This window comes from Centruroides sculpturatus, unplaced genomic scaffold (genome assembly GCF_000671375.1).
Source record: "Centruroides sculpturatus isolate CEXI.00-Female unplaced genomic scaffold, Cexi_2.0 scaffold319, whole genome shotgun sequence".
Lineage (NCBI taxonomy): Eukaryota > Metazoa > Arthropoda > Arachnida > Scorpiones > Buthidae > Centruroides > Centruroides sculpturatus.
Genome location: NW_019384636.1, coordinates 693787 through 721043, shown reverse-complemented (window position 1 = coordinate 721043; position 27257 = coordinate 693787). Strand labels below are relative to the sequence as shown.

The 27257-nt window shown below is 27.3% G+C and overlaps 2 protein-coding genes across 7 annotated transcripts in view; one reads left to right on the top strand and one right to left on the bottom strand.

Moving 5' to 3' along the window:
• Positions 1 to 321: 321 nt before the first annotated feature.
• LOC111625871 (elongation of very long chain fatty acids protein 6-like) overlaps positions 322 to 27257 on the bottom strand; it is a 73414-nt gene continuing 46478 nt past the window's right edge. For all 5 annotated transcript variants that reach the window (XM_023369119.1, XM_023369120.1, XM_023369121.1 and 2 more), the window contains exon 2: positions 322 to 1498. In XM_023369119.1, the coding sequence (XP_023224887.1) occupies positions 666 to 1493 (828 nt within the window). In that variant the 5' untranslated portion in view covers positions 1494 to 1498 and the 3' untranslated portion in view covers positions 322 to 665. The remainder of the gene's footprint in view (positions 1499 to 27257) is intronic.
• On the top strand, positions 8590 to 12783 carry LOC111625869 (putative fatty acid elongation protein 3). 2 transcript variants are annotated; one of them, XM_023369114.1, is made up of 2 exons: positions 8590 to 8824; positions 11178 to 12783. In XM_023369114.1, the coding sequence occupies exon 2, from the start codon at positions 11196 to 11198 to the stop codon at positions 12102 to 12104; it is 909 nt and encodes a 302-aa protein (XP_023224882.1). In that variant the 5' UTR covers positions 8590 to 8824; positions 11178 to 11195; the 3' UTR covers positions 12105 to 12783. The 2 variants fall into 2 exon arrangements, with proteins under 2 accessions (XP_023224882.1, XP_023224881.1); XM_023369113.1 differs by having other exon boundaries at positions 8591 to 8859.

Here is a 27257-nt window from a genome sequence, read left to right as displayed (position 1 = left end):
TATCAATTTTTGTACATTTGAATCACAAATATGTGTTTATTAGGCTAATAGAAAATTCTTCAAAATTTTGAACATTAAAATTATGCTGATATTTAACAATTGGATTGAGCAATAGTTAATTGTCATTACAATACATTTGTATTTTGTATTTAAGATTTCATCGAATAATACAAATGCAATATGTTTTTGCATATTCAATGTATTATATTCATAAAATTTAATTTTATGAATATAATAATCATAAAGAGATTATTATAAAACAGTTACTTTGGGTAATATTAACATTATATAAATATTTCTTAAAACTTTAATACATGATTATTTATGAAATATCTTATACATATTTTATTTATCCCTTTAATACATTTGAGTTTTATCCAGTTGGGTTATAATTTTATAACAAACTAGATGATTAAGTACTAAAAACAGGATGTAAATTAGCAAAATTTATGTTTATTTATTGATAAAAATTACCAACACCAATGATATTGTCTGCCATAGCTTATTTTTTCACGTAAAATACGATCATAACAGTTTTTAGATTGAAGTACAATAATTCAATGTGGTTGACAATTTGAATTATTAATTCTTACTTTAGTTTCCGTCAACGAAAATGCTGAATAAAATGAAAACAGTAATGATCACTTTCAATCATACGCTTCAAATCATTTCGATTTCCTCAGTTTTTCTGCTTTAGGAGTAACATATAAATTATAAAACAAATGGCAGAACATAATAACATATGTGAAGTATAACAGAAACGCGAAACAGAGAGATCTCGATGTCTGTTCACAATATTCGCCTTTTTGATAATTATAAAATGCTAAAATTGTTACAAAACATCCGGCAAACATTTGCAGGATCTGACTGATAGTAATACACATGGCAATGTATCTTGGTACGGAAACTTTCATTGCTTTCATTGCATAATAAGTATACATAAAACTATGTACAAAATAATTCATGGTGCAAAACCAATAACCCGTCGATATTTCATGAGCAACGTTGTACCAAGTAAATATTAATGTAGCAACATGATGATACCAGTGAAGGAATATCAATTTCTGTTTTCTTAATACGATAAAAAGAGTATCTCCGAATTCGAATACTTTTGACCACATAAATACGTAAAGCCAAAGTACAACAGGATGATTTTCTTTTGCAAAACTTATATTACATACAGAAAAATTGAATCCAAAATCTCTTAATACAATATATAAACCAGGTAACATTCTTACTGTTCCAAAAATACTAAATACAGCCAATAACAAATTCCATATAATTAGAGGACGTCGTAGATTAAAAGCCGGTCTGGACTTCATGTAATTCTGAAGTGAGAAGATAACCATCATGTATATAGCTGACCAATAAAAAGTTTGAGGCCAATTGTTTTTTATCCATATTAAATTTATCTGTTCGGTTATTGTCTTTTCTATGGGATATTGAGGATGAAGTCCTTTCTCGTTTCGAGCGAGAGAATAATTCATCGTCATTTTACCTGAAAATACAGTTTAAAAACTATATTAGTATTTAATTAAAAGTATTAAAATTCTTAAAATGTTAACTAAAATCGTTAATTGGCTTAACATCAAGCCTCTGAACATATCAAAACACCACAAAATTGTGTAAATTTGATGAGCTCAGGCTTTTTATATCCTGATTTCATCAGAGATGATAAATTTTCGTTAAGAAATAAAAGGAAACTCTTGTATGAAGGTTTTAAAACTTAACAAATTTTTAGATTTTCCTCAAGATTATTTTTAAAAACAATATTTTTTAAATCTATAAACTTAAAAAATCGATGTACGTACTGTATATCACACAAACACTTTATAATATTAATTTAATTCAGATAATGATAAAATTACTATTGATGATATAACTTATTTCTAAAAATTATAATGATTTTGAGTTTTTCTGTTAAGATTGGCGATATCAGTGCTTAGAATGCTTATTTTTGCTTATATAAATGAAGTCTTTTTTCTTATTTACAATTTAAAAGTAAATTTTATTATGNCCCCCATGTGGGCGTTTTTCCATGTTCAGGGGGCGATTAGTAACAATTTATATTTTGGGGGCGAAAAACAATTTTCTGGGCGATATAGTAAAACATTATATTAAGAATAATTAGATATTTTATTCGTTATATCGTACAATAATCAAACAAATAACATTATACTAGTTACTAGTCTACTCGATGTACGAATTTGGGGTTAGCCTTGTCCCTCGGCATTGGAATTTTGTAGTGAAGGGGGCGATACTACGTAACGGTTTTATTGAAGGGGACGATACTACGTTGAAGGGGGCGACGATTCGTTAGAGGTTGAGAAACACTGGTTTAAAGCTAAACAGAGGCTAAATAAAAATTGCAAACTGTTTTCTATATTCAAGTTATATTATAAATTGTTTCCTACAGATAAATAATATTCAAGTTTCTTCTATATTACATGTAAATAAAATTATTAATAAACACCATAAAAAAGTTATGCGATACAACTCGTTTTTTATCATGTAATTTGTATGAATTAGTTATTTATATACTTTAAAAATATTTATACACTATTTTTAATTATAACTTATAAAAGAACGTTAATTAAATGATAAAGGATTTAAGCGGTCCCATTAATCATATTTTACGAAAATCCTGTACAGGGCCGCACAAGCTTTCATATAGGACAAGCTTGCACGAGCCCTGTATAGGACTGTCTGTAAAATATAATTAATATCACTATCAAAACTGAAATTAAGAGAGTTTGATTTCAATTTGATAGTAATAAAAAATAGGAATTTATGGTATATTTACACTAATCCGCAGGGAGCGCAAAAATAGGATCTGCAGGCAGGAGCGAAATGCCCTAGTGGGGCGATGTTGATCATAATTTGAAATTGACAAATGTTTATTGAAAATACACTTCAATCTTATTTAACTTATAAATTTAATATCATTTTGATAACTAAATATATCGCCGCAAAGCGGTGTTTTTTTGTTTGGTGAACCTTCGTCAAGTGACAAACATACCGATTTTTTAAAACATAGCAACGAGTTACTTAATTTTCCCCCAAATGTTCATAACAGATCGCTGTCTGTTATGATATTTTATTTAAAAACGTTTAATATAATTAATTATTAAAAAATAGCAAAAAGTTTAATTTTCAGGGTAGAGATGAGTTTTATATATAAAAAAACAAAAATACCTGTAAATGCTAAACGTGAATCAGCCTGAGCTGGAAAGGACCGTTAGATGAAAGAGATGAAAGTAGATATGTGATTAACGTATTAATAACGTTAGAATTAAGAATAATTAATAAAGTTTGCGAAAAAGTAAAATAAAATTATTTATGATAAATATAGTATAAAAACGTTTTTAAAATGTAAAATGTAAAAGCAAACCAGATGAAAGAGATCAGATCAATGTCTCAATTCCCAAGTTGTAGTCACATGTCTTCCTCCATCCCTTTCATCTAGATTGGGGATGGCGAACCTTTTTGAGCTCGCGTGCCATATACTAAACATACTTAGATTTAAAGATGCTTATGTGTGCCAAAGTTTTAGACTTCGAATAACGATATTTAAAGAAATTGAACGAATATGCTTTAATTAGAAAAAAATGTAAAAAGCTAGCTGAAAAAAAGGATGATCAGGTGATAAAGCAAATAATGATTGAAAAAGACAGATGATAAATCAAAATCGCATTATACGTTACGTGGAAGATTATTTCTTCTCACGTGTCCCTTTGGGCACGCGTGCCATAGGTTTGCCACCCCTGATCTAGATCCTTCCAGTTCAGCTGACTCATGTCTACTCTTTCGCTGCGCAGGCTATAATATTTTCAAGAGAATCGTCAGTTATTTTACCCGCGCGACAATATAAGTAAATATGCTATTAATTAAAAATAATAATAAAACTAACTTTTAAATAGATTCAATAATATGTATAAAACAATTTGTAGATGTTTTTCATGCGATAAAAAGCTAATCATTATAAATATCGAATATGTCCTTTAGCACTGCACATGTATAACAAATATAAAGGAAAGGTTAAAGTTTTAAAAGGATGAGTAAAAAAGAAGTGAGAATGAATTTATTACTTACGAAATATATTAGGCAGTATCTAGGTTGATATGGCATTTTTGAAATAGTCTCTATCGTGTTATATGCAGCCAATGTACAGCGAGTTACTTAATTTTCCCCCAAATGTTCATAACAGATCGCCGTCTGTTATGATATTTTATTTAAAAACTTTTTATAGTTTTAACTATTATAAAATGGCAAAAAACTTAATTTTGAGGGTAGGGATGGGTTTCATAAAAAAATTGTAAATGCTAATAACTAGTAAAATCGACATTAAGTCCGACTCTACTGGAGATACACACGATTCTTTTTATCTCCCCACTCCTCGACCTTTAACCACCAAAATTTAAGAGCACCAATAACCCTAATAAACAAATATCCCTACAAAATTTCAGAAATTGTCAACAAAAAGCACAGGAGTTATTACGCTTCAAATAGATTGAACAAAATCGTGTCCTCACACACGCTCATTAACATCCATACATACAGAAGTTACCTCCAATTTATTTTGCATTGCTCGACGTTTTAAGGTGTCCTAAGTTCAAAAATTTTTAAATCTTGGAGGGGATCATTTTTTGACCGATCGACATACATCTGTTATACATAACAGCCGGGAAAGTAAAAATGTTAGATTAGTTCAAGTTCCAATTGTCATATAAACAGAATTGTCAATTTATTGAGTAAATATTAATACAATAAAATGATTGTTTACTTATATTTGCTCACATATTCCTTTATTAAGTTTTATTAAAAATTCATGTTTATAAATTCATATAATAAAACTGTTTACTTAAATTTCCTAAATTTAAATATTTCATCAATGTTTTTAATAATCGTGTTCAATTAAGGAAAAAATTAAACCAAAAATAAATTTAAAATTGAATTACGTAATGCCTGATATAAGGTTATTTGCGTAATAATTGGTATAATTATTATGAAACTTAGACTATAATCAGAAATTTACTGTATAATTCTGTTATTTCGTATATAAAGGTGAAAAATAATTTTAAAATGTTTAATACGTTATTTTTTTATTTACAAATTTAAAATCAATCGTAACATTGAAAACTATGATTCGAATTGTTAACAATGTTTGAAATTGATAATCAGTCTTAACATAGACTATAGAAATATTTCGGAAATATATTTTTAATGTAAATTTCCTCAAAGCACTTTCATTGAGTACAGTAGTTTTTAAATATTTTTGTAAACAAAAACAAACAAACAGATGCATGCCAAAGTATATGTTTATCATTGACGTTCGTAATATATGTTTATTGTAATTATAAATGTAATTAATAATAAAATAAATAATTATAATATAAAAGACAAAATTAATACTCGTGTAGAGTGTCTAAGGAAGTTCGAATTTTTTTATTAGTTGTTAAAATCGTAAGGAAAAAAATATCTAAAAACGCGCAATTATTTATTGTGAATTTGTCACAATACCGAGCTGCAATTTTTAATCATATTTTTAATTTAAAATACATATATTTGTTTACATATTTTATACATATATTTTATGTTCTCCACTTCAAATTAATAGTGTCTTGCCCCTGTACAGTATATCATACTTTTCCGTTAACAGTTAACAATACAGTCGTGCTGGTGATCCATCTTACTCCATTCGGAGAAAAATTTTAATTAAAATATATCGGAGCCTCGTGCCCCTAAGGTTTCCGTATCTCGTCTCGGATTTCATCTAACTCCTTCCTCGAGATTAAGGAATGGCAGTCAGAAGGACGACAGTGGGAATTTACAGGTCTACAATTTTTTCAAATTGCAGCCCAATAAATTGCATTACGAGATATATGAATGATCTTTTACATAGTTCTGAACATAATCTCACATTTTAATATTTATAATGTTCATTGGCACACAAGATAAAATATTTTCTTTTAAACTGAAAATTATTTTTTTTTGTCATTGCTAAAACCTTTGATGCAAGATTTTGCAATTTTTTTTCCAGTCACCGATTGTTGTTTAAAAAAATTAGGTTATATCAGGCCTACATATAAAGTTTTTATGTATATATAAACAAAATAAATAAATAATTAATGTTTGCACAATTAAGAGGGCCGTAGAAAGGCAGAGGTAGAGAGGCATGTACTGTATCTAGAGCGCCTTGATGATGGGGTGCCTAAATTCCAAAATTGTTATATGGGAGAACTAATAAATTCATAGAAAACTGTCACATACAGGTATAAAAAATTATATTATAAAATGTAATAGGCATTATATTAATAAAAAGTGTTTTTTCTTTTAATTATTATTTGTAACAGACTAATAAAAAAATATCCAAAAGGTGGCGTATTTAAGTTTCTCCCTGGTACTGAATATCCTAACCAAGGCCTGGCACTTCAAAAGCTATGTAAAACAGTATAACTTATACATATTAACTTAGTTATCTCATAACGTTCATGATTTTGTTATCTGATTTCACTTAAAATATGTTTAAATTAATAAAAGGTCAACAAAAATTAAGTTTTCTAAAATTTACATATTAAAAGAAAACAATCTCGATTAACAATACTTTTAGAAATTTTACGAATATTCGAAAACAAGTANAGATTGTTTAAATTATATATAGCCTATATATAATTTAAAAAATATGGAAAACTGCAATCATTTTATTTATATTTGTAGAAAAAACATCCTTTTATTTTGTATTAATATTTGTTTTAAATTTTATAACAAATACCTGCAATATAATAAGATACATTGTAAATTATATCGAAGTGTATTTTTACATTTTGATATAATTTACTTTATTCTGTTTTACACTTGGAAAGAATTTTTTCAACTTACTTTTAAAAATTTTTAATTTTATGCAACTCTATAAGCTTTAAAAGTAAATGATTTTAAAAATCTATTTTTTTTCTTTTAAGGTTATGTAACTAAAGTGTTTTTTGTGTATTCATTTTTTATTATTTTTAAATAAGTTACATTTAATATTTAATAATATATAACTGCACCCTTTAATCAATGTTTAAATTTTATTCAAAAATTAATGACTAAATAATTCATTTAAAAAATAACCCAATGTTTTTACATTATTAAATACTTTTATTAAAATATTGTTCATATAATTGCAGAGCAATTATATGATATCTGTAATATAAATAGTTCTCGATTAATCCCTTTCAGTCAACATATTTTCATTTTAATGCTATTTATTTATTATAGACAACTTTTGATTATATGTATTATTTTTTTTGATAGAGCGAGTATATCCCGGATATTCGATAATATTCGATGAATCCCAGAATGGTCATTAAAAAGAGCTATAAGGAGAGTAACCAACTCTCTTTAATGTCTCAACTTATCCCGAGACTAACTTTGAATTGGTTGCCATGTTATTTATTTGAAGTCTTTCGAACCTTTCAAGTAATTATCACTGACTGATTCAGTGTTTTTAAACGTCACCATGGATGGCAAATGCATGACGGTGTTAACAATTCAGGAGATAGAAGACGCGAGCTACAAGAGTTTCCAGATACTAATACTTGTACAATCGGGAGCTCATTATTTATATCTCGGGCGTTGAATATATAAATATAAAACGAATGCAAATAGATCGAGGATCAGAAACACATTCAACTATTATTATATAAATTTTTATAAGACAGATTTTCACTTAACACTTCTTCAAGGAAGCGTATCACGGTGCTAAACTTAGAAAATTTGCAAGTTTGATTAACTAGGAGGGTTTTTTTTTATAACTTCTTGTTTGCTATAAACATTATCTATAAGCTTATATAAATTTTAACAATTACAATTTTATTGAACATAACAGAATTATTAATAGTAAAACTATATTTTCATCAAATAATTTTTACGTTAATACGTTTACATTACTAATTTTCTAAATACAAGTAGAAGATAAATCTGTATCAATCTCAAAAAATATTAGTTTTAATAAAAAAATTTTATTAAGGAAAACGTTCTGATTCTATTTCCATTTTAGAAATAAATTTATTTTCTGTTTTTTATAACATAATTTTAAATGTATTACTTTTATTATTATTGTTGTTATTATTATTATTATTATATTCAATAATATAATTCACTTAGATCACATGCTTGTTATATTTCTTAACTCTATTTTAAATTTTGCAATAATGGAAATAGCTTTAATTCATGAAAAAACCTACATTTTCTTAAAAACATTTTTTTCCCCTTTAAAGTTATTCAAGAAAGAAAACACTTGTAAGAAAATTGGGATCAACCATGTGTCATACAAGCGTTTATTAGATCAACGGGTGTTAATTTAAAACCGGTCTAAAATTGAAAAATACAAATTATATAACTTCTAAATCAAAATTTTATATACAGATTATTACATAACTAGTTAAATTATACTAAAAACCACTAATTCGAAATTCTATCTACTGATTTAATAAAAATATTTTAAAATAAAGTATTATAATAAATAAATAAATAAATATAATTCTTCATGCACACATACAGACATTGAATTATCGATTTTTTAATATTCGTTATTTTAATTTTAAAAATATTATAAAAATTTTCCTGTTTTGGCTGCAATTCAGAGAAAGGTAAAAGTTAAAATAAAGCTCGTCAAACGAGTTTTAAAGGAAGTTTATCAAGCCAACAATCTTATTTGTCTTTTTGCACCACGTGACACAAAAGGTACGGGTAAAATTCTATAGTTTCATTGGTTAATACGTGTCTAAGTTTTATAGGTTTAAATCATACAAGTCATATATATTATTTGTCTGAATTTCATAAGGTTAGTTTCTATTATTTAGTTCTCTTAGATATAAGGTAAGTTTTTAAATAAAAATGTAAATGTTTAAGAATTCTTTCCGAATAAATTTGAATATTTCTTTAAAGTTAATTATTTAATATAAGATAATAAATTATAAGAGAATTTCAACAGTAAATTAAAATTAATTTTCTTGTATGTTTAAAAAATTGATTTAACGTATAAAATTGATAAAATTGTATAAATAATTTTAATATTTATGTAAAATGTAATTGTTTACAATATTGAAACATTTTAATGAGCAATGATGAATAACATATAAACATTTTTATTACAAATTTATTTATAAGTATTTAAAATTGTAATATCTAAATTTTCAATTGTTTTAAAAATTAATATGTTAAAAATTAAATTTAAAAAAAGAGAAATATAGATATTAAGTTTGAAAGCATTATAATTTATACTAAAATATAAATAAAATTTTAATTCAATTTTTAAAAAAGTTTTATTAGAAAGTTGTAAATTCAAATAGCTGCTTGTTTTATACATCTATATGATCACCTTGAATTTTTTTGAAGTAAAATTTATAGCTTTAGAAGTTATTATATGAAAAAAAATTATAAATAGATAACATCTAATATATACGTATATATATATTGAAAATAGACAAATTTTATCGATAACTTCAAAATTTCCTTGTATATTCAAGGTTATTTTACATGGGATTGTGATGGTAAATATGATAAATCAAAACAGGAAACATGCAATACTAGCTCTATAAAAAATAAGTAATCATATATACATATAATTAATTCAAATACGTAAATAATTTATATATACATTTAACACATTCTAATATATATATATGTAACATATTATATTATGTATAGGTCTATATATACATAATATAATGTGTTACACTACACTATGGATATATATAGGCTATATAAATGTCTATCCAATTTCTTCATTTACTAAAAATATATAATATATACGAATAATTTTATTGCATATTTTTAATATTATCTGTGTTATTTAAATAAATGTTTCAGTTTTTCATTTTTTTCAACAGCAAAATTTATATGCAATAGAATTTTGAAGTAAATCTTATTGGATTAATTGATGATTTTCTATATTGTCAGCATTGGCGTAATTATTTTTTTGAGAAATTCCCCCAATTTCGTTATTGTTTGAGAAATTTCCCCTTCATTAAATTACATGTACTTAAAGTTGAAGGGAAAAATTATATTTTAGTTTTGAATATACGAGTGCATTCGATAATCTGATTACGAAATAAATTTGTTATATTTTTATATGTTTTTCTGTATGTTAATTTCTATTAAATATATTTACTGATTTTGTAAGGGTTTAAGTTTAAACTCATTTTATATTAACCTATTTAAGAAACACTGTTAGCTAAGAGAATTATTCAATGAGGAAAGTTAAATAAATAAAGTTTATTGTATCACCGTTTTGCATCAAGTGGTCTATAAAGTTGGAAGGCCCCGTCCTCATTTCAATTGACCTAATTTCTATATTGAAAATATTAATTTTTATATAAAAAAATTATTTACTTAAGCATAGAATATGTTAAACATTCTTAAAAAGTTGTTCCCATATACGCAATATTATATAGGGTATATATAAAGTCTACAAGGTGAATGAATGTTTCACGCAATACAAAATCAGTTTTCTAATTAAATTTTAGGTTAGGTTATTAGCACTTATATTGTTTAAAGATATCGTTGGTTTCTGACTTACAACAGTAAGTCTATATAATAATCTCATGCTGAGAATGTTACCTGATTAATTAACGAATAAATCAGGTAACATTCTCAATTGCAGCTAACATTGATAAAATTGTATAAATAATTTTAATATTTATGTAAAATGTAATTGTTTACAATATTGAAACATTTTAATGAGCGATTAATTAACGAATAAAAATTTAAATTTAAAAATTAAATTACGTATATAAAATATTACAAATTTGTAAAACGAAATCTGATATTTTCCGACAGAGAATAAACAAGTAAACAAATGTTAAGAAAAATATTTAACTATACTAAATTGAAAATAGTATATGTATATCCTCAAAGGAAACCTAAATTTTGAAACATATTTTTCCTTTAGTGAGTAAGGTTGCTGAACTACTATGTGTTCACTGAGAAAAAAAAGGAACTTTGATTACATTATTATGATATACTATATATTAAAAATATATTAAATGTATTATTATTAAAATATATTAATTATATATTCTCATTAATAAATTTTATGATTTTCAAAAATAAATGAATTAATATTAGTGCTGAAAACTTAAAATATTTACTTATATTTTTAATGTAAATATAAATAAATTATAAATTTATTTTAGATATAATAAACAGAGAAAATGTCAAGTAAAGCCGAAATTTCGCACCCATCGACACTGTTCTTTGAGAAAATTATTAATTCTAAAGATTCATCAGCATGGTTCTTGGAAAATCGTTATTTGATTTTATACAGTAGCGTCGTTTATATGATAATTGGTTATATATGTCGCAATTATATGAAGACTGTTCCACCCATCAATCTTCGTCGCATTTTATTATTATGGAACACAGCTTTTGCTGCAATATGTCTTTTTGGAGCATCTAGAATGGCTTCTGCAATGTATTATATTCTTCAAAAAACTGGCTCCGAAGGGTCTTTGTGCAAAGATCTGCATTCTGTAGCTCCTCAAAGTGCAATTTTCTGGGTATGGTTGTTTGTTATACTGAAGTCATTTCAATTAGCTGACGGACTATTTTCTACCTTCAGAAAGAAAGAATATGCTTCTTTTTATAGTTATTATCGTATGTGCATGATGGTGTTGGCCTTCTATACTTACGGTCTTCATCCATCTGAAATATTATGGTACGCTATTGCCGATTATGTCATTAATGTAGCTGTATACGGTAGCTACACATTGAAAAGCTTAGGAATTCGAAAGCCACGTTCGTTAACTACAGCTATCATAATGGCGCAAATATTTAGAATAATTCTCGACTTTTTGATTACGGTAAAAGCTATAGATTTACAATTAACAGGTTCAAAATGCAATATGTCTGCTGGATGTGCATTTTTTAATATATTTTTATACTTTTCATTCATAATTATCTTCTGTGGTTATTTTTATGATGTTTTATTTGTCGGAAATAGAAAGGATAGAAACACATCTGTAAAAATATTCTTGAATCTTGTAGATAAATTTATTCTTTTCTTAAAAACATTTAATACTTTGTACCAAGGCGAGGATGATGATGAATTAAAAGATATGTAAATGATAATAATCAAACATGCTGTGATAGTTACACATAAGGCAAGAATTTAATATTGCTGTATTAAAAATCAATGATTGTTATATTGTGTATCTGTAAACTTTATACTGATAATAATTAATGAATTTTGAAAGAAAAACTATGCTTAATGATACACTTTTGGTTCCAAGTGCTTAGCATTTGTAATGTATACTTTTACCTTAGATTAAAAATACTTATCTAAGTGAAAAGCTATTTAAAATATATACGCATACTTTTTGTTATAAATATTAATCTTAAAATTGTTTGATGATTCCATAGTTGTTTTTTATAGTACAAATTAAATTTAGAGTATGGAATAACTCAACCTTGAAAAATTATTTCTGTAAAGCCATTGACCAATGGGCCAATAACCTACTCGTTTCAAATGAACAATTTTTTCGTGCGATAATTTGTTTTATTTCGTTAAAACAAAAAGCAAATAATATTTGTAAATTTTTTGTCTGATATTTGAATGTTTTTATGAAAATAAAATATTAAAAAAAATAAATAAATTGTTTAATAAGATAATAGAATAAATGAAAGTAGAGTGCTAAATAGACCAAACAAAAATTCGAAATAAAGAATATATAGAACGAATATTATTAAGTGTTTTATATGAATATAAATAATGTATTCGGTATTTTCAATGTATAAAAATGAAAAATAAAAATTGATAATTCATTTAGATGTTTCTAAAATTTATTTGCATTATGTATCTAATGTAATTTTTTGTTGATCGATAAATAAAAATTATAAATAAATCATATAAAACTCCAGTTATTGATACATTTAGAATATTTATGATTTTAGATATGCAATAAAAGATACAATTAAATATTTAGAAATTTTAAACTGTGGTTTAGTTAAGCATTAACTAATTTGCTATAATGTTAATAGATTAATATTTGATTATTGTCTGTTTTAATTTGTTAATCTGATTATGCAACTGTTAAGGACTACCAGGAAAAAGATAAAATCTGTCTCGAGCGAAAATCATCAATTTTAAAATGAAAACAGCGTATTTAATATCGTCATTGAAGATTTATTTAAAATTTATATGTTTACAAATAATACAATACTTAAAAGAAAAAATATTAGTTATTAATACTTTATGAAAAGTTTTTTATGGTTTATATATATACAGTACATAAATTTTTAAAACACAATTCTTGAAGTAGAAAAGAGAATATAATATTAAAGAAATACTTTTTTTTATAAAAACTTATCTAATAATTATTCATTCATGTTTTAAAATAATGTTAATAATAATGACTATCAGGAAAAAAAAATTCTTTTGATTTAGAGTTTTAGACGAAATTATGATGCAATGAAAGTTGCTTTAAATTACTAAATTACAGTCTTTTCTCTTTAGAACAGTAACACCAGATTTCAAAATTAAATGTTTGTTAAAATGTTCATACATCAATTTCAAAAACTACTCCTTAAAACACTGTAGTTGATTTTAAATTTGAAATTTCAATCAACTAAAGCTGTATCTGTATAAGTTAGAACATTATTGAAATTTAAATTACATATAACTTTATATCGGTATTTAAAAGAGTGATGTTTAATACATAATAATTAAAAGCATAGTTTAAAACCGAAAAAGATTAAAATTAGATTAACAATATTTTACTGCTATAAATCATTTCTTAACAGAACGAATCAAGATCCTTTAGATGATGGAATACTGATTTAGAAAAAAAATCATAAGGTATATTTGATATTTAAATAAACTTTTAAGACTTTTAAAACTTTTTAGATAAATTATTTGTAAGTTATTTATAGGCTTGAAAAATTGCTTAAGTTCAAATAAACTGGTATGACAAGTAACAGAGCAACTAAATTAACAATCAGCAAATTATTGCTTTGGGGAATCTTGACTCAATCCGTTCTGAATAATCTGGCTTTCTTTCTTAAGACTAATCAGGATTTGAATTTTTTTCTATCATTTATTTATTTATTTATTTTTGTCCAGTTTAAGTTCTTTCTGTCCTGTGGACCTTTTAATTCTATCCATCGTGGATTCGGCCAGGCTCACAATAGGGGCGACCGGGTGATGAAGGACGGAACACAACATATGCAAGACGGTTTCCCGTTATTACATGGGATAACAGATTCAGCTGTACAATACTTGGAGATCAGGAGTGTTCAGTAACTATTGCTCCGTTAAAGAAGACACAAAAGATTCCTAAATTTTTAAAGAATTATCCTGGGGTTTTTTATTCTTTACCTGTGGTAATTTCTCCCCCGATAATTTATCTTTGACAATTCTTCCCCGCATAACTTTTCCCTAGACAGTTCTTCCCCGGATAAATCTTCTCCGAACAATTCTTCCTCGGGCAGATTTTCCCCGAACAGTTCTTTCCCAGACAATTTTTCCTCAGATTTATTTTGAAGTAACTTGTGAAATGTTACTCTGATCGATTATTTCTATTACAGGTATTATACCTGGTTATGTCTGAATAATTATTCCCGCAGACTGTTGTAAATTAAGACAAGCGAATTTTATAGAGAAAGGATTTATTTTTATTTTAATATAAACATTCGATAATATGAATTTAAAAATATTAAAATTAAAAAAAATTATTATTAGATTTCTTCAGGGCCATTGAAGTCATGTACAGGACACGGGGTAAAGCTTGTCTTTTTTGCCATTATTATTATTTTTATTTATTTACTAGCTATTACTCGCGGCTTTTGCAAGCAAACCCCATTTATATTCAGTATTTCAACAACCATAGTAATTGTTATATAACACCTACTGCTGGAAATGATGAGAATTGCTGAGAATCAAACGAACTATTTTCAATTTGATCAATTTTCTGGAACGTTTACAATCGTTCTATAATCGAACCAATATGCAATAACAAATTCGAATATAAAACGGTTCGAACATTTTAAAAATCGAAATAGATAAAAATATTTATAACAATGTCTGAAATGTTATTAATTTAATACACCTAAGTACTAGATGAAGACTAAATCCTCTCCCTCTCCCCCCGCGGCGTAATTTCGAAAAATCCCTTCTTAGTGTGCATTCTCATGGCATACCCTACTAAAACGCAGATAAAAACAAAAAATCGCATCTAAAATAGTACAGTAGAAGCCATTCTTCCGGTTAAGCCTTAATCCTTCCCTCTCTCCCCGCAGGGGAATTTCGAAAAATCCCTTCTTAAGGCTGGTATACACGGTAAGGAAATCCTTTGAGGATTAACCGTGATTTTTTTTTCTATCTATCCATTTTTAAATAAAAATAAACCTTTATACGTTGGAAGATATTTTAATAAGTTTTGTAAATTACTATGTTCGATCCAGCCAGTTATATCCGAGTTTTTTTCGTCTGTTAAGCACATCCTTTGAGGATTTCCTTACCGTGTATACCAGCCTTTAGTGTGCGTTTGCATGACGTACCCTAAGGGTGCGACTATGCAGACGCGAATTTAGAGCGAGCGAGAGGTTGCGAGCGATTTAGTTTTCGCAAAGGAAGACCATGCACAAACGAGAAGCGAGAAATAACGCTGTCGAGAGCGAATTTCTGGTTCTCGCACATATCTGACAGGTTTTGATATTTATCATGTCTCGCCTCTTCTCGCCACATATTCTCGCTCGCTCGCGTCTGCATAGTCGCACCCTAATTTAATTACGGAAATCCTCAAAGGATGTACTTAACAGACGAAAAAAATCGGATATAACTGGCTGGATCGAACATAGTAATTTACAAAACTTATTAAAATATTTCCCAACGTATAAAGAATTATTTTTATTTAAAGGTGAATAGATAGAAAAAAAAATCACGGTTAATCCTCAAAGGATTTCCGTAACATGTATAACTGTCTACCAAATTTCACCTCTTTAGGTTAAGCGGTCTGCTCTGGGCGATGATGAATCAGTGAGTGAGTGAGTCATTCAGTCAGTCAGTCAGGACAAACAATTTTATATATTTAGATTTATTTTTGAACAAATGAAATACGTTAAATGTTTCTTTATTAATAAAAAGCTTTATAGATTTTATTTTCCGTACGTACCACTCCGGATCTGGAGAGAAATCTTCAGCTCCCCTCTCAACAGTCCTGGGTCATTTAAACGTTTAAAGCAGTGTTTCTCAACGGGGGCGATATCGCCTCCATGTGGACGTTTTTCCATGTTCAGGGGGCGATTAGTAACAATTTATATTTTGGGGGCGAAAAACAATTTTCTGGGCGATATAGTAAAACATTATATTAAGAATAATTAGATATTTTATTCGTTATATCGTACAATAATCAAACAAATAACATTATACTAGTTACTAGTCTACTCGATGTACGAATTTGGGGTTAGCCTTGTCCCTCGGCATTGGAATTTTGTAGTGAAGGGGGCGATACTACGTAACGGTTTTATTGAAGGGGCGATACTACGTTGAAGGGGGGTGATACTACGTAACGGTTTTATTGAAGGGGACGATACTACGTTGAAGGGGGCGACGATTCGTTAGAGGTTGAGAAACACTGGTTTAAAGCTAAACAGAGGCTAAATAAAAATTGCAAACTGTTTTCTATATTCAAGTTATATTATAAATTGTTTCCTACAGATAAATAATATTCAAGTTTCTTCTATATTACATGTAAATAAAATTATTAATAAACACCATAAAAAAGTTATGCGATACAACTCGTTTTTTATCATGTAATTTGTATGAATTAGTTATTTATATACTTTAAAAATATTTATACACTATTTTTAATTATAACTTATAAAAGAACGTTAATTAAATGATAAAGGATTTAAGCGGTCCCATTAATCATATTTTACGAAAATCCTGTACAGGGCCGCACAAGCTTTCATATAGGACAAGCTTGCACGAGCCCTGTATAGGACTGTCTGTAAAATATAATTAATATCACTATCAAAACTGAAATTAAGAGAGTTTGATTTCAATTTGATAGTAATAAAAAATAGGAATTTATGGTATATTTACACTAATCCGCAGGGAGCGCAAAAATAGGATCTGCAGGCAGGAGCGAAATGCCCTAGTGGGGCGATGTTGATCATAATTTGAAATTGACAAATGTTTATTGAAAATACACTTCAATCTTATTTAACTTATAAATTTAATATCATTTTGATAACTAAATATATCGCCGCAAAGCGGTGTTTTTTTGTTTGGTGAACCTTCGTCAAGTGACAAACATACCGATTTTTTAAAACGTAGCAACGAGTTACTTAATTTTCCCCCAAATGTTCATAACAGATCGCTGTCTGTTATGATATTTTATTTAAAAACGTTTAATATAATTAATTATTAAAAAATAGCAAAAAGTTTAATTTTCAGGGTAGAGATGAGTTTTATATATAAAAAAACAAAAATACCTGTAAATGCTAAACGTGAATCAGCCTGAGCTGGAAAGGACCGTTAGATGAAAGAGATGAAAGTAGATATGTGATTAACGTATTAATAACGTTAGAATTAAGAATAATTAATAAAGTTTGCGAAAAAGTAAAATAAAATTATTTATGATAAATATAGTATAAAAACGTTTTTAAAATGTAAAATGTAAAAGCAAACCAGATGAAAGAGATCAGATCAATGTCTCAATTCCCAAGTTGTAGTCACATGTCTTCCTCCATCCCTTTCATCTAGATTGGGGATGGCGAACCTTTTTGAGCTCGCGTGCCATATACTAAACATACTTAGATTTAAAGATGCTTATGTGTGCCAAAGTTTTAGACTTCGAATAACGATATTTAAAGAAATTGAACGAATATGCTTTAATTAGAAAAAAATGTAAAAAGCTAGCTGAAAAAAAGGATGATCAGGTGATAAAGCAAATAATGATTGAAAAAGACAGATGATAAATCAAAATCGCATTATACGTTACGTGGAAGATTATTTCTTCTCACGTGTCCCTTTGGGCACGCGTGCCATAGGTTTGCCACCCCTGATCTAGATCCTTCCAGTTCAGCTGACTCATGTCTACTCTTTCGCTGCGCAGGCTATAATATTTTCAAGAGAATCGTCAGTTATTTTACCCGCGCGACAATATAAGTAAATATGCTATTAATTAAAAATAATAATAAAACTAACTTTTAAATAGATTCAATAATATGTATAAAACAATTTGTAGATGTTTTTCATGCGATAAAAAGCTAATCATTATAAATATCGAATATGTCCTTTAGCACTGCACATGTATAACAAATATAAAGGAAAGGTTAAAGTTTTAAAAGGATGAGTAAAAAAGAAGTGAGAATGAATTTATTACTTACGAAATATATTAGGCAGTATCTAGGTTGATATGGCATTTTTGAAATAGTCTCTATCGTGTTATATGCAGCCAATGTATGTGCCGTACCCTCTGTACAGGCCGGAGGCCAGGTCTTGCTCTGTATGACTTTTTTATTTTCTTTTGGAGCTGCGGGACCAGCGTTTCGGCTCATCTGAAGAAGTTGGAGATAATTCTGAAGATGATGTCAAAAGAGGGTTCCAGCCCATATTCTAGGACTGACAAACGCGTTGAGACAATTGCACCTACGATCAAATCGATAAATCCGGTACATATGCATAATCACCAGGTATTCTGCATAATAGCCAACAGTTTTGGTGAATGTGATTCATGATTTTGTAAAATTAGTCACATTAACCTGTTATTATGAACAATAAACAGAACGCTATGATTAAAGTGATAAATGTCACGTTTCTGCAAGTTTGAACCAGTCCCAGTCGTACGTGACGCCCGCGTCAGGTTACATGTGTGCGCATATTTCCAACCCTTGCGAAAGTTTATGTAAGGAGCAAGATTGGAGACATCGTAAAACTGAGAGTTCCTGATGTAGACAGGAGTGACTCAAGGAACATTCTAGCGGTCATTCTGCAGGCGGATGGTGATGATGAGATGTACCAAAAAGGACGGTTGACTCAAAAGTATTGGAGGAATCAGTTTGTCATTTGTCAAGAGATTTTTATTTTACAAGTCAAAATCTCGTTATTACTGTGTATCTTCGCTACTGAGCCAGAAAATTGTCTATCACAGATGGTTACGGTACAAGAGACGGGTCGTGACATTTCGAATTAAAGAGTATTCCATGCCTTTTGCATGGAATACTCTTTAATTCGAAATGTCACGACTGTTTGTCCTGTTCCAAAAAGTAGGAGGTTGTCGTTTAAAAATGATAACAATAAAATATTGCGTACAGTACTTTATAATTTATCACTTCAGCAAAAGATATGGTTGTTTTGTAGAATAACCGGTGAAAATAACTAATTGCATTGTATTTTGCACATTAATTTAACTAAAAATATTGATTATTTTGTAAAATAACAAGTAAAATACATAATAACCAATTTATTACATTTGAAAGAAATTAGCCGTAACTGTGTTATTCATAAATTGACGGGAATCTCGATGCGGACTACTTCAAAAAAGGCGACATCAACCTAGAACTTGCCTAATGTGTTGCATGAATAATAAATTATTCTGATGCTTTTTTGACTCAGTCTCTTAATACAACAGAATAAAGCCACATTGACAATTAATATTATGTTACAAAAAACAAAATAAAAATAAAATTAGATTTCAAACGAAAGTAATAATTGTTATACAGTAGAGCCTCGATTATCCGACTCAATTGGGGACTGGGATAATTGAAAAGTCGGATAACCGAAAAGTATGAAAAAATCCATTATTAGTGTAGTATATTATTATATCTCATGTAATTAATATATTAGTATATCGCTGTTAGCCTACTTCGCGTTGAATTTTCATCGATGTTAAGCCTGACAAAATGTTTTTAAAATAATAATCGTCGCTATTGTATCGTTAAAAATTAGGAAATTAAGCCTCGTTTAAATACTGGCTCCCTTTCATGGTCGAATGAGTGTTGCCAGCTAAAACACGTAAAAATAATATTAAAGTAGCTAAGACATAGCCAAATATTGTAGCGCCACATCACTAGCGGACATTTGAAATTTGCCCACTAGGTTGGTCGGTTAACCGAGGTGTCGGTTAATCGGGGGTCGGATAATCGAGGCTCTACTGTATGCACAGTACTTTGTACATAGAATTTTTCAAAAACTACTAGACCGAAAAATTCTGAAAAAATGAATATGCTATTTTAAGTTTTAAGTTGCAGAAGAAAAAGGAAATAATTTTGGAAAGATAAAATATCAACAAGTATATCTTAGGAATATATTACTCCAATTTTGTAAACGATTAAAGAACGAAACACACTTTTACGGGTACTACGTTGTAACACATCTAAGAAATAATATTCAATTTTAAGAGTATAAAGAAAAGTTGAAGAATGATTACGAAAAAAAACGTTATGTAAGTGACATTTAAGATTAAGAAAAACGTTATGTAAGTGACATTGTTGGATAGAATTGAAGATTAACTTATGCTAAGAATAATTTATGCTAACAAGTTATGTTTACATAAATTCTTAGCATAAATTATTCTGTTGAAAGATAAATAGAAATCCTTTCAACGAAAAATTTAGAAAAATCTGAAACGAATATAACTTTATCCATCTCCAATTTTTTTTTTTTTAAATCAGAAAGATGAAAGCGGTTACCACAACAGGAAAATATTTTAGATAACAATGGAAATAATATTTAAATATTATCATTTTCAGGTACTTTTACAAATTACTTATCAAGCACTTTAATTACAAAGTATACTTACTGCCAATTTAAGTATTTTTAATTGGCTTATACAGGTATACATGAATTATTATTTAAATTATGACATTTAAGTTAGGATATGGCTAATTTCTTTCAACAAGTGAAAGAGATATAATATTATTGATATAAGAAATGTTTCATATTGAAATGTTACAATGGTTCATGCATTTATAAACATTTGTAAATAGTATAGAAGAAAGAAACAGTAATTGAAAAAGCCAAATTAATGATCCTATAATTATACTGATGTAGCCTAAAATATCTAATGTAAATGGTGTTAAAGGTGTTACTTTTAACTGCTATTCTATTCTTGGCTTAGAATAGCAATTTAAAGGATAATACATGGATAATATACAGTAGTGCTATGATATTTTATCATCCGATTTAAAAAAGTAAAGGTCAAGATTTATCTTATTCTAAAAGGAAAAATCAAGAAACAGAATATGTGTAAGAGAATAAAGACAGAATTAAGACAAAAGCTTTACACATACTGTATTATATTATCTAATAATAAAGAATAAGAGCTACTTTATTGAAAACAATCGGTAATTTAATAGCTATTTATTGAATTCAATACATATTATTGGTTATAGATTATTGATAAGTGAAGGATAACTAAAATTAACAAATTAAGAATATATTAAAAAGACATAATTATTATTATTTTTCTGTTTTAATCTCAGCTTTTTCCACATTGTCATTATTATTATTATAAGGCTTAGAATGACCAGAAAAATCAGTATATGAAAGAATAAAGAGTAAATTGAAGTTAAACTTTTGGTATTGCATCACTATAAAATAACAAGTTATTCTTGAAAAGAGGCGTCACTATCTGTGGCCTTGGGTTACAATAACTCCAGTGAAGAAAAACCGAATGTAAGATTATTAAAATTTCAACAAAATTCCATTTTCATATTTTAATAGTCATTTGTTGTGCTTATACTTAGCTAAAAGAGATTTGTATTCAGAGTGTTATTAAATTTTTTATTTATATTATTGTTATACTATGTCAACAAGGTATCACAAATATCAAATTTCAAATTAATATAAATCTATTTAGTTCGATCTCACCTATGCGCTATTTTTTGTGTTTGTTTACGGATGTCAAACTGGTTTTCGACCAGTGGCAAGACGACGAGAAACGTAAATATTGTGATCACGTGATAAAAATAAATGCCAGTAATGGCGGTAGGATTTGTGTGATATGAATTTTCTCGAACTTTAGAATGCATATTTTTTACACGACATATATTTCTGTAAAAGTATTTTTGGATTGTTTATTATTAAGTTCATTTCAGTGTTCAAAATGAAGACTGAAATCTGAAATAAAAAATAAAGTATAAGCCAATTTCTTCAACAAACGAAATAAATGACAATATACAGGATGTCTGAGAAGAGTCTACGTTATTATAAAATTTCATTAAAAAATTAACAAAGAAGTCTACCGAAATGCGGTTTGCGATAAAAGAAAGATTAACTCTAAACGTTTTTTAGTACAAAAATTAATACAAAAGCTTGTTCTGCGTACTGTACCTTCAATGAACTTCAACATGTGCTCCTTTATTCGCACGAAGAATGTCCCATCAATAATTGATTTCATGCCAAGTGTTTTCAGTAAATATTTCATTACTGTATATCATAGTGATTTCATTATATCACATAACCCCATAAAAACATCCAGTGGGGTTATGTCAGGAGATTTAGATACCAGACAATTGTCCCCGTGGCCAATCTATCATCTAGGAAACATTGCATCAAGCAAATTACTTAAGGACAATGGCGAGTTATAACTTCATGGGACCCAGGCTAATTTGAATTAGGAAGTTCCATGTACATTGTTGACTTCAAACATTTTTCTTCGAGCGAATTTTAGGAGAATTCCCCGGTATCCTCGTTCGTTTTTTAACGCAACCTCTTCAAGTATAAGTTCTACACTGCGCCGGTGCACTCTGCGCCACACCGGAAATTTAGGCTATCAGATACAGCCAAAATTTAAATTTCGATATTCTTACTATAGTAATAACTTTATAAAAGATTGGTTTTGAATCCCCTGTTGGTGGGGTCCCAGGAAATTGCACTTTCTGCCCGTAGGATAACTCGCGATTGCATAAGGAAACTGCCCAGTGAGGGGATGTACTGTACGTTGAAAAAGAACCTGGAAACGAATCAGTTATCGATTGGACATACTTCATGCAACTAAAGGAGCACATGTTGAGATTCACTGAATGTACGTAAAAGAACTTCAGCTTTAGTCTTAATTTTTGTAATAAAAAACATTGAGTGAACCTTTCTTTTATCGAAAACCGCATTTCGATAGAACGCTTCGATTTTTTAAAATGAAATTTTATAATAATGTAAATCATTCTCGGTCATCCTGTATTTACTGTTTTCTCATGATGATCATTCAATTATAGATACATTAGAAGTTACTTTTTGACCAATTGTTTGTATAATGTAAGCACAATATATTTTTAAGGGTGAATACTATCAATAGATCTAAGTTAATATATATTACTATTTCTTCTAGGCTTAATAATGAGTATTAAATTAATGGATATATGCATTTAATATTTGGAGTGATGAATATTCATTATTATAGGTACTTGATATTTTACCAAATTATAAAATTAGTCTCATCATTTGTTGAATGCTTATAATTTATCAGAAAATGCCCATCTGTAATTAGTGCTAATTATAAGCATACAACAGAAAATTAGACTATTGTCATAATTTAGGAAAAAACCCCTATTTATTAAGTACAGTACAACAATAATGAAATAATTTAATTTTACCAGTATACTGCTGCCCTCTGTTGGCAATTTTTAAAACTACTTATATGAAGGAATTAACTCACAATTTTTATAATTATTAAAATATCTTATTATAAATATATTTACGAAATATATATTAATTCGTAAAATTTTCCCTTATTTTTCAAATCTTTGTTATTTTCATTTCAACTATATTTACTAGAATATCTAATAGGAATGAAATAAAACATTTCTGAACAAGTTAAGATTAGATTTTAAAAATTACATCTTATTTAAGATTAATCAATATTAAAATTTCAGGAAGAAGAAAAGAAATACAAGTAGTAGAAATTACGCTTCAGTCACTAATCGCTGCGATTACATCCAATCAATTCTGATAAATTATAAGCGAGAACGAGTTAATTGAAAAAATTCTCGTCGCATCGCAAACGTCCCGAGACGTACTATTTATTTTAGAAAACAATTGCGACAAAATATTAGCGATTATCGAAATATTCTTGTCGCTTCTCGCAAACACTGGTTATGCTGACTACGTGAAATCGTCTTTACACTGACATCGCTCGGCTATCTGGTCAATTTTAATCTATTATCTTCCATATCTTTAATTGTTATAGATTTAAAAATAAAAACATGTTTTCTTAATAAAAATTGTAATTGAATATACTTTTTTTTAAAGAATTTAAAGAAGGAAATATAGCAAAGAATTGATTATTTTACAAATTTGGAAAGCGATTATCAGAAAAACAAACAGCATTTAATTAATATCATCATTATATTAATTAAAAAAGATTAATTAAAAGGATCATATCAGACTTAAAATACTAAAAACTTAATAACAAAAAAAAAAACTATTCTTTCATTTTTATTTAAATTAATTAAACAATCACTATATATATTAAAACATCGATATCTTTTCCCCCTTAACATAACTGAAAAAAGAGAGTATAGTATTGAATTTTTAATTTACTTACTTATTATTTAACTGAAGTCCCAATTATTTGTTTATATTGCATATTTGCTTCATATTTGATATAAAACAGGTTATGACAGAATGTTATGCTTTCATAGTAATTCAATATATACTGTATATAGTTAATTATTATTATATTTAAAATTTAAAGTATAAATTACTTTAACAAAATTTCAAACGAACACTTTTCTTTCTTTGTTTTTAGACAAGAAATATGATTTTAAAATGTGAATGAGGAAAATTTTTCCTGATAATTTTTGGTAAAAAACGCAAATTAACAAGCGAATGTTTGGCTCATATCCAGCGAAATAAAATTCTAAGATTTTTGGCAATGTATCAATATATATAGAAAAAAACTTTGAGCCAAAAACTTATTTGTTATGTTTATCAATTTTAATGAATTATTTTTTAAGAAAGACCTTTGAGTGTTTGCTTTTCAACTGATCAAGGATATATATACATATATACTTTTTAAAAATTTCCAGTTATAGTAATTTAATGTCATAAATATTGGACTGGGGAAGATGTTATTGAAAAATCGCCACAATGCCAGACTGCAATCTTTCATCATATTTTTAAAATTTATTTAATTTAAAATACATGCTCTCCACCTCAAATTAGTAGTGATTTATCCCTGTACATACTTTTCTTGTTAGCAACAGAGTTATATACTATCATATAACTCTTTAAACTGGAAAATTTTTCCGATGCAAACCGTAAGTTACATTATTTAATCGGAGTCTTCTTCCCCTAATCTTGTCTTGAATTACATCTACATCTAATCTTGAACTTCATTTACCTACCACCGTTCTCAAGATTAAGGAAAGACAGACGTATAGACAGGAGGACCACAGTGGAAATTTATAGGTAAACAATTTTTTAAAATTGCAATAATGTAGTAAGTCTAAAGAGATAAGTTTAAGTTTAGAAGAAAATAGTTATAATTGATATTGCTTATATAATATAGAGAATAATGCAAAGGTTGTTTTTCATTCTATATTTAACTCTATACATCTCTACATATATCTATCAGATGTACTACAGTACATATTTAGAAAATATTTCTATGTATATAAATTTTTCAATTATAAAAACATCATTTAAAAACCTTGCTAATATAGTATTATTTTTAAACAACTTAAATTAATATATACAATTCGTTTAGATAAGGAAAATTATTAAACTGGTGTAGCGGCATATTATAATGATTTGATCTTATCGTTGTACAGTACATTTACATAGTATTATACACCTTTTTCTTATTCTATAGCGTTTTAATAAGAAAAAAGTAATAAGAAAAAAGATTAATAAGAAAAAAGTGTATAATACTATGGAAATGTACAGTAAAACAATAAGATCAAATCATTATAATATGCCGCTACACCATTTTTATATTTAATTTTCATGTTTATTCTAAATGAAAAACTCTGGCAAATGTTAATCACAAATGCTGACCTGTTGTCCCTGAAATACTAGGATCGACTTTTAAACGAGGTCTATTAAAAATTCCAGATTTTTTGGCCAAAATAAAGAGTCGACTTTTACATGAGATCGACTATTACTCGAGTATATAAGATATGTTATCGCTACTATTTATTATTAAGTAGTAATTTAATGAATCGATTTTTACTCGATACACTGTACAATTACGATATACAGTACTAATTTACACTTTTCTAACTTTAAATTTAAATTTATTTTCAAATTCTTTCAGATATTGAATATAGTAAAATTTTATTTAATTAACCCAGTTTATTAAACTGATTTATTTGAATGGATGTTAATGGATGTGAATGGATGTTAATTCTGAATTGACATTCATTTAGTCTTTAGTAAACTTGTTTTCAGTTTAACATCAATTTGGGAGATTACTGCAAGTTTTTAAACAAATATTTTTCTTCTGGAAGAAGTGTTTTTAATGTTTTAGTAGGGATTTTTATTTTGACATCGTTAGGTGATTTTCCTATTAGAAAAATATAAAGTATTCCACATACGCTCTTAAATGATAGAAAAAGCATTATCTTGACTATATCTGTTTCAGTTTTGTTTTATTTATATCTGTATTTAAATTAATAGGTTTTATCTGTCAACTTTTTCATCTTAATTATATTTTTATTAAGAAAGATTATATTAATTTCATCAACGTTATTTTTATAATTTGTTACCAAATAGAACATGCTGGAAAATGATTCTTTAATTTAACATAATTTTGTATAAATAAATTTCATGACTCAATATTTGATCTAATTACTTTCTTTGTTATTTTTATTTTCAATTTGCATCTATTATTTCTCAATCAAACTTGCTACAGGAAGCAAAAGATAATTTTAAGAAAATTACAGAATATAAATATCCTTTTTTCCCTTTATTTTTATAGTATTCTTCTGTAACTGTAATTAATTTAAATTAATTTTATTAGCATTTTCATTAATATAATATAACAAATAAATTCTTCGTTATTTTGAATCAGTCTAATATCTAGATTACAAAATTTGAGTGAAGCGTGACTGATTGTTTGATTAATATCCTTTACATTCACTATTGTAAATTCTAATACTGTATATCTTTGGACTTGCTTGAGAGATTACTAGTTTGATTTTTAATTGTCAATTAAATATTATTTTTATTTAATTAATAAAGATAAATGATTAATTCTAAACAAAAAGACGAATCATCTTTACATTTAAAAAAAATTTAGACTAATTTACTTAGTTTCGTTCAATTTAAATAT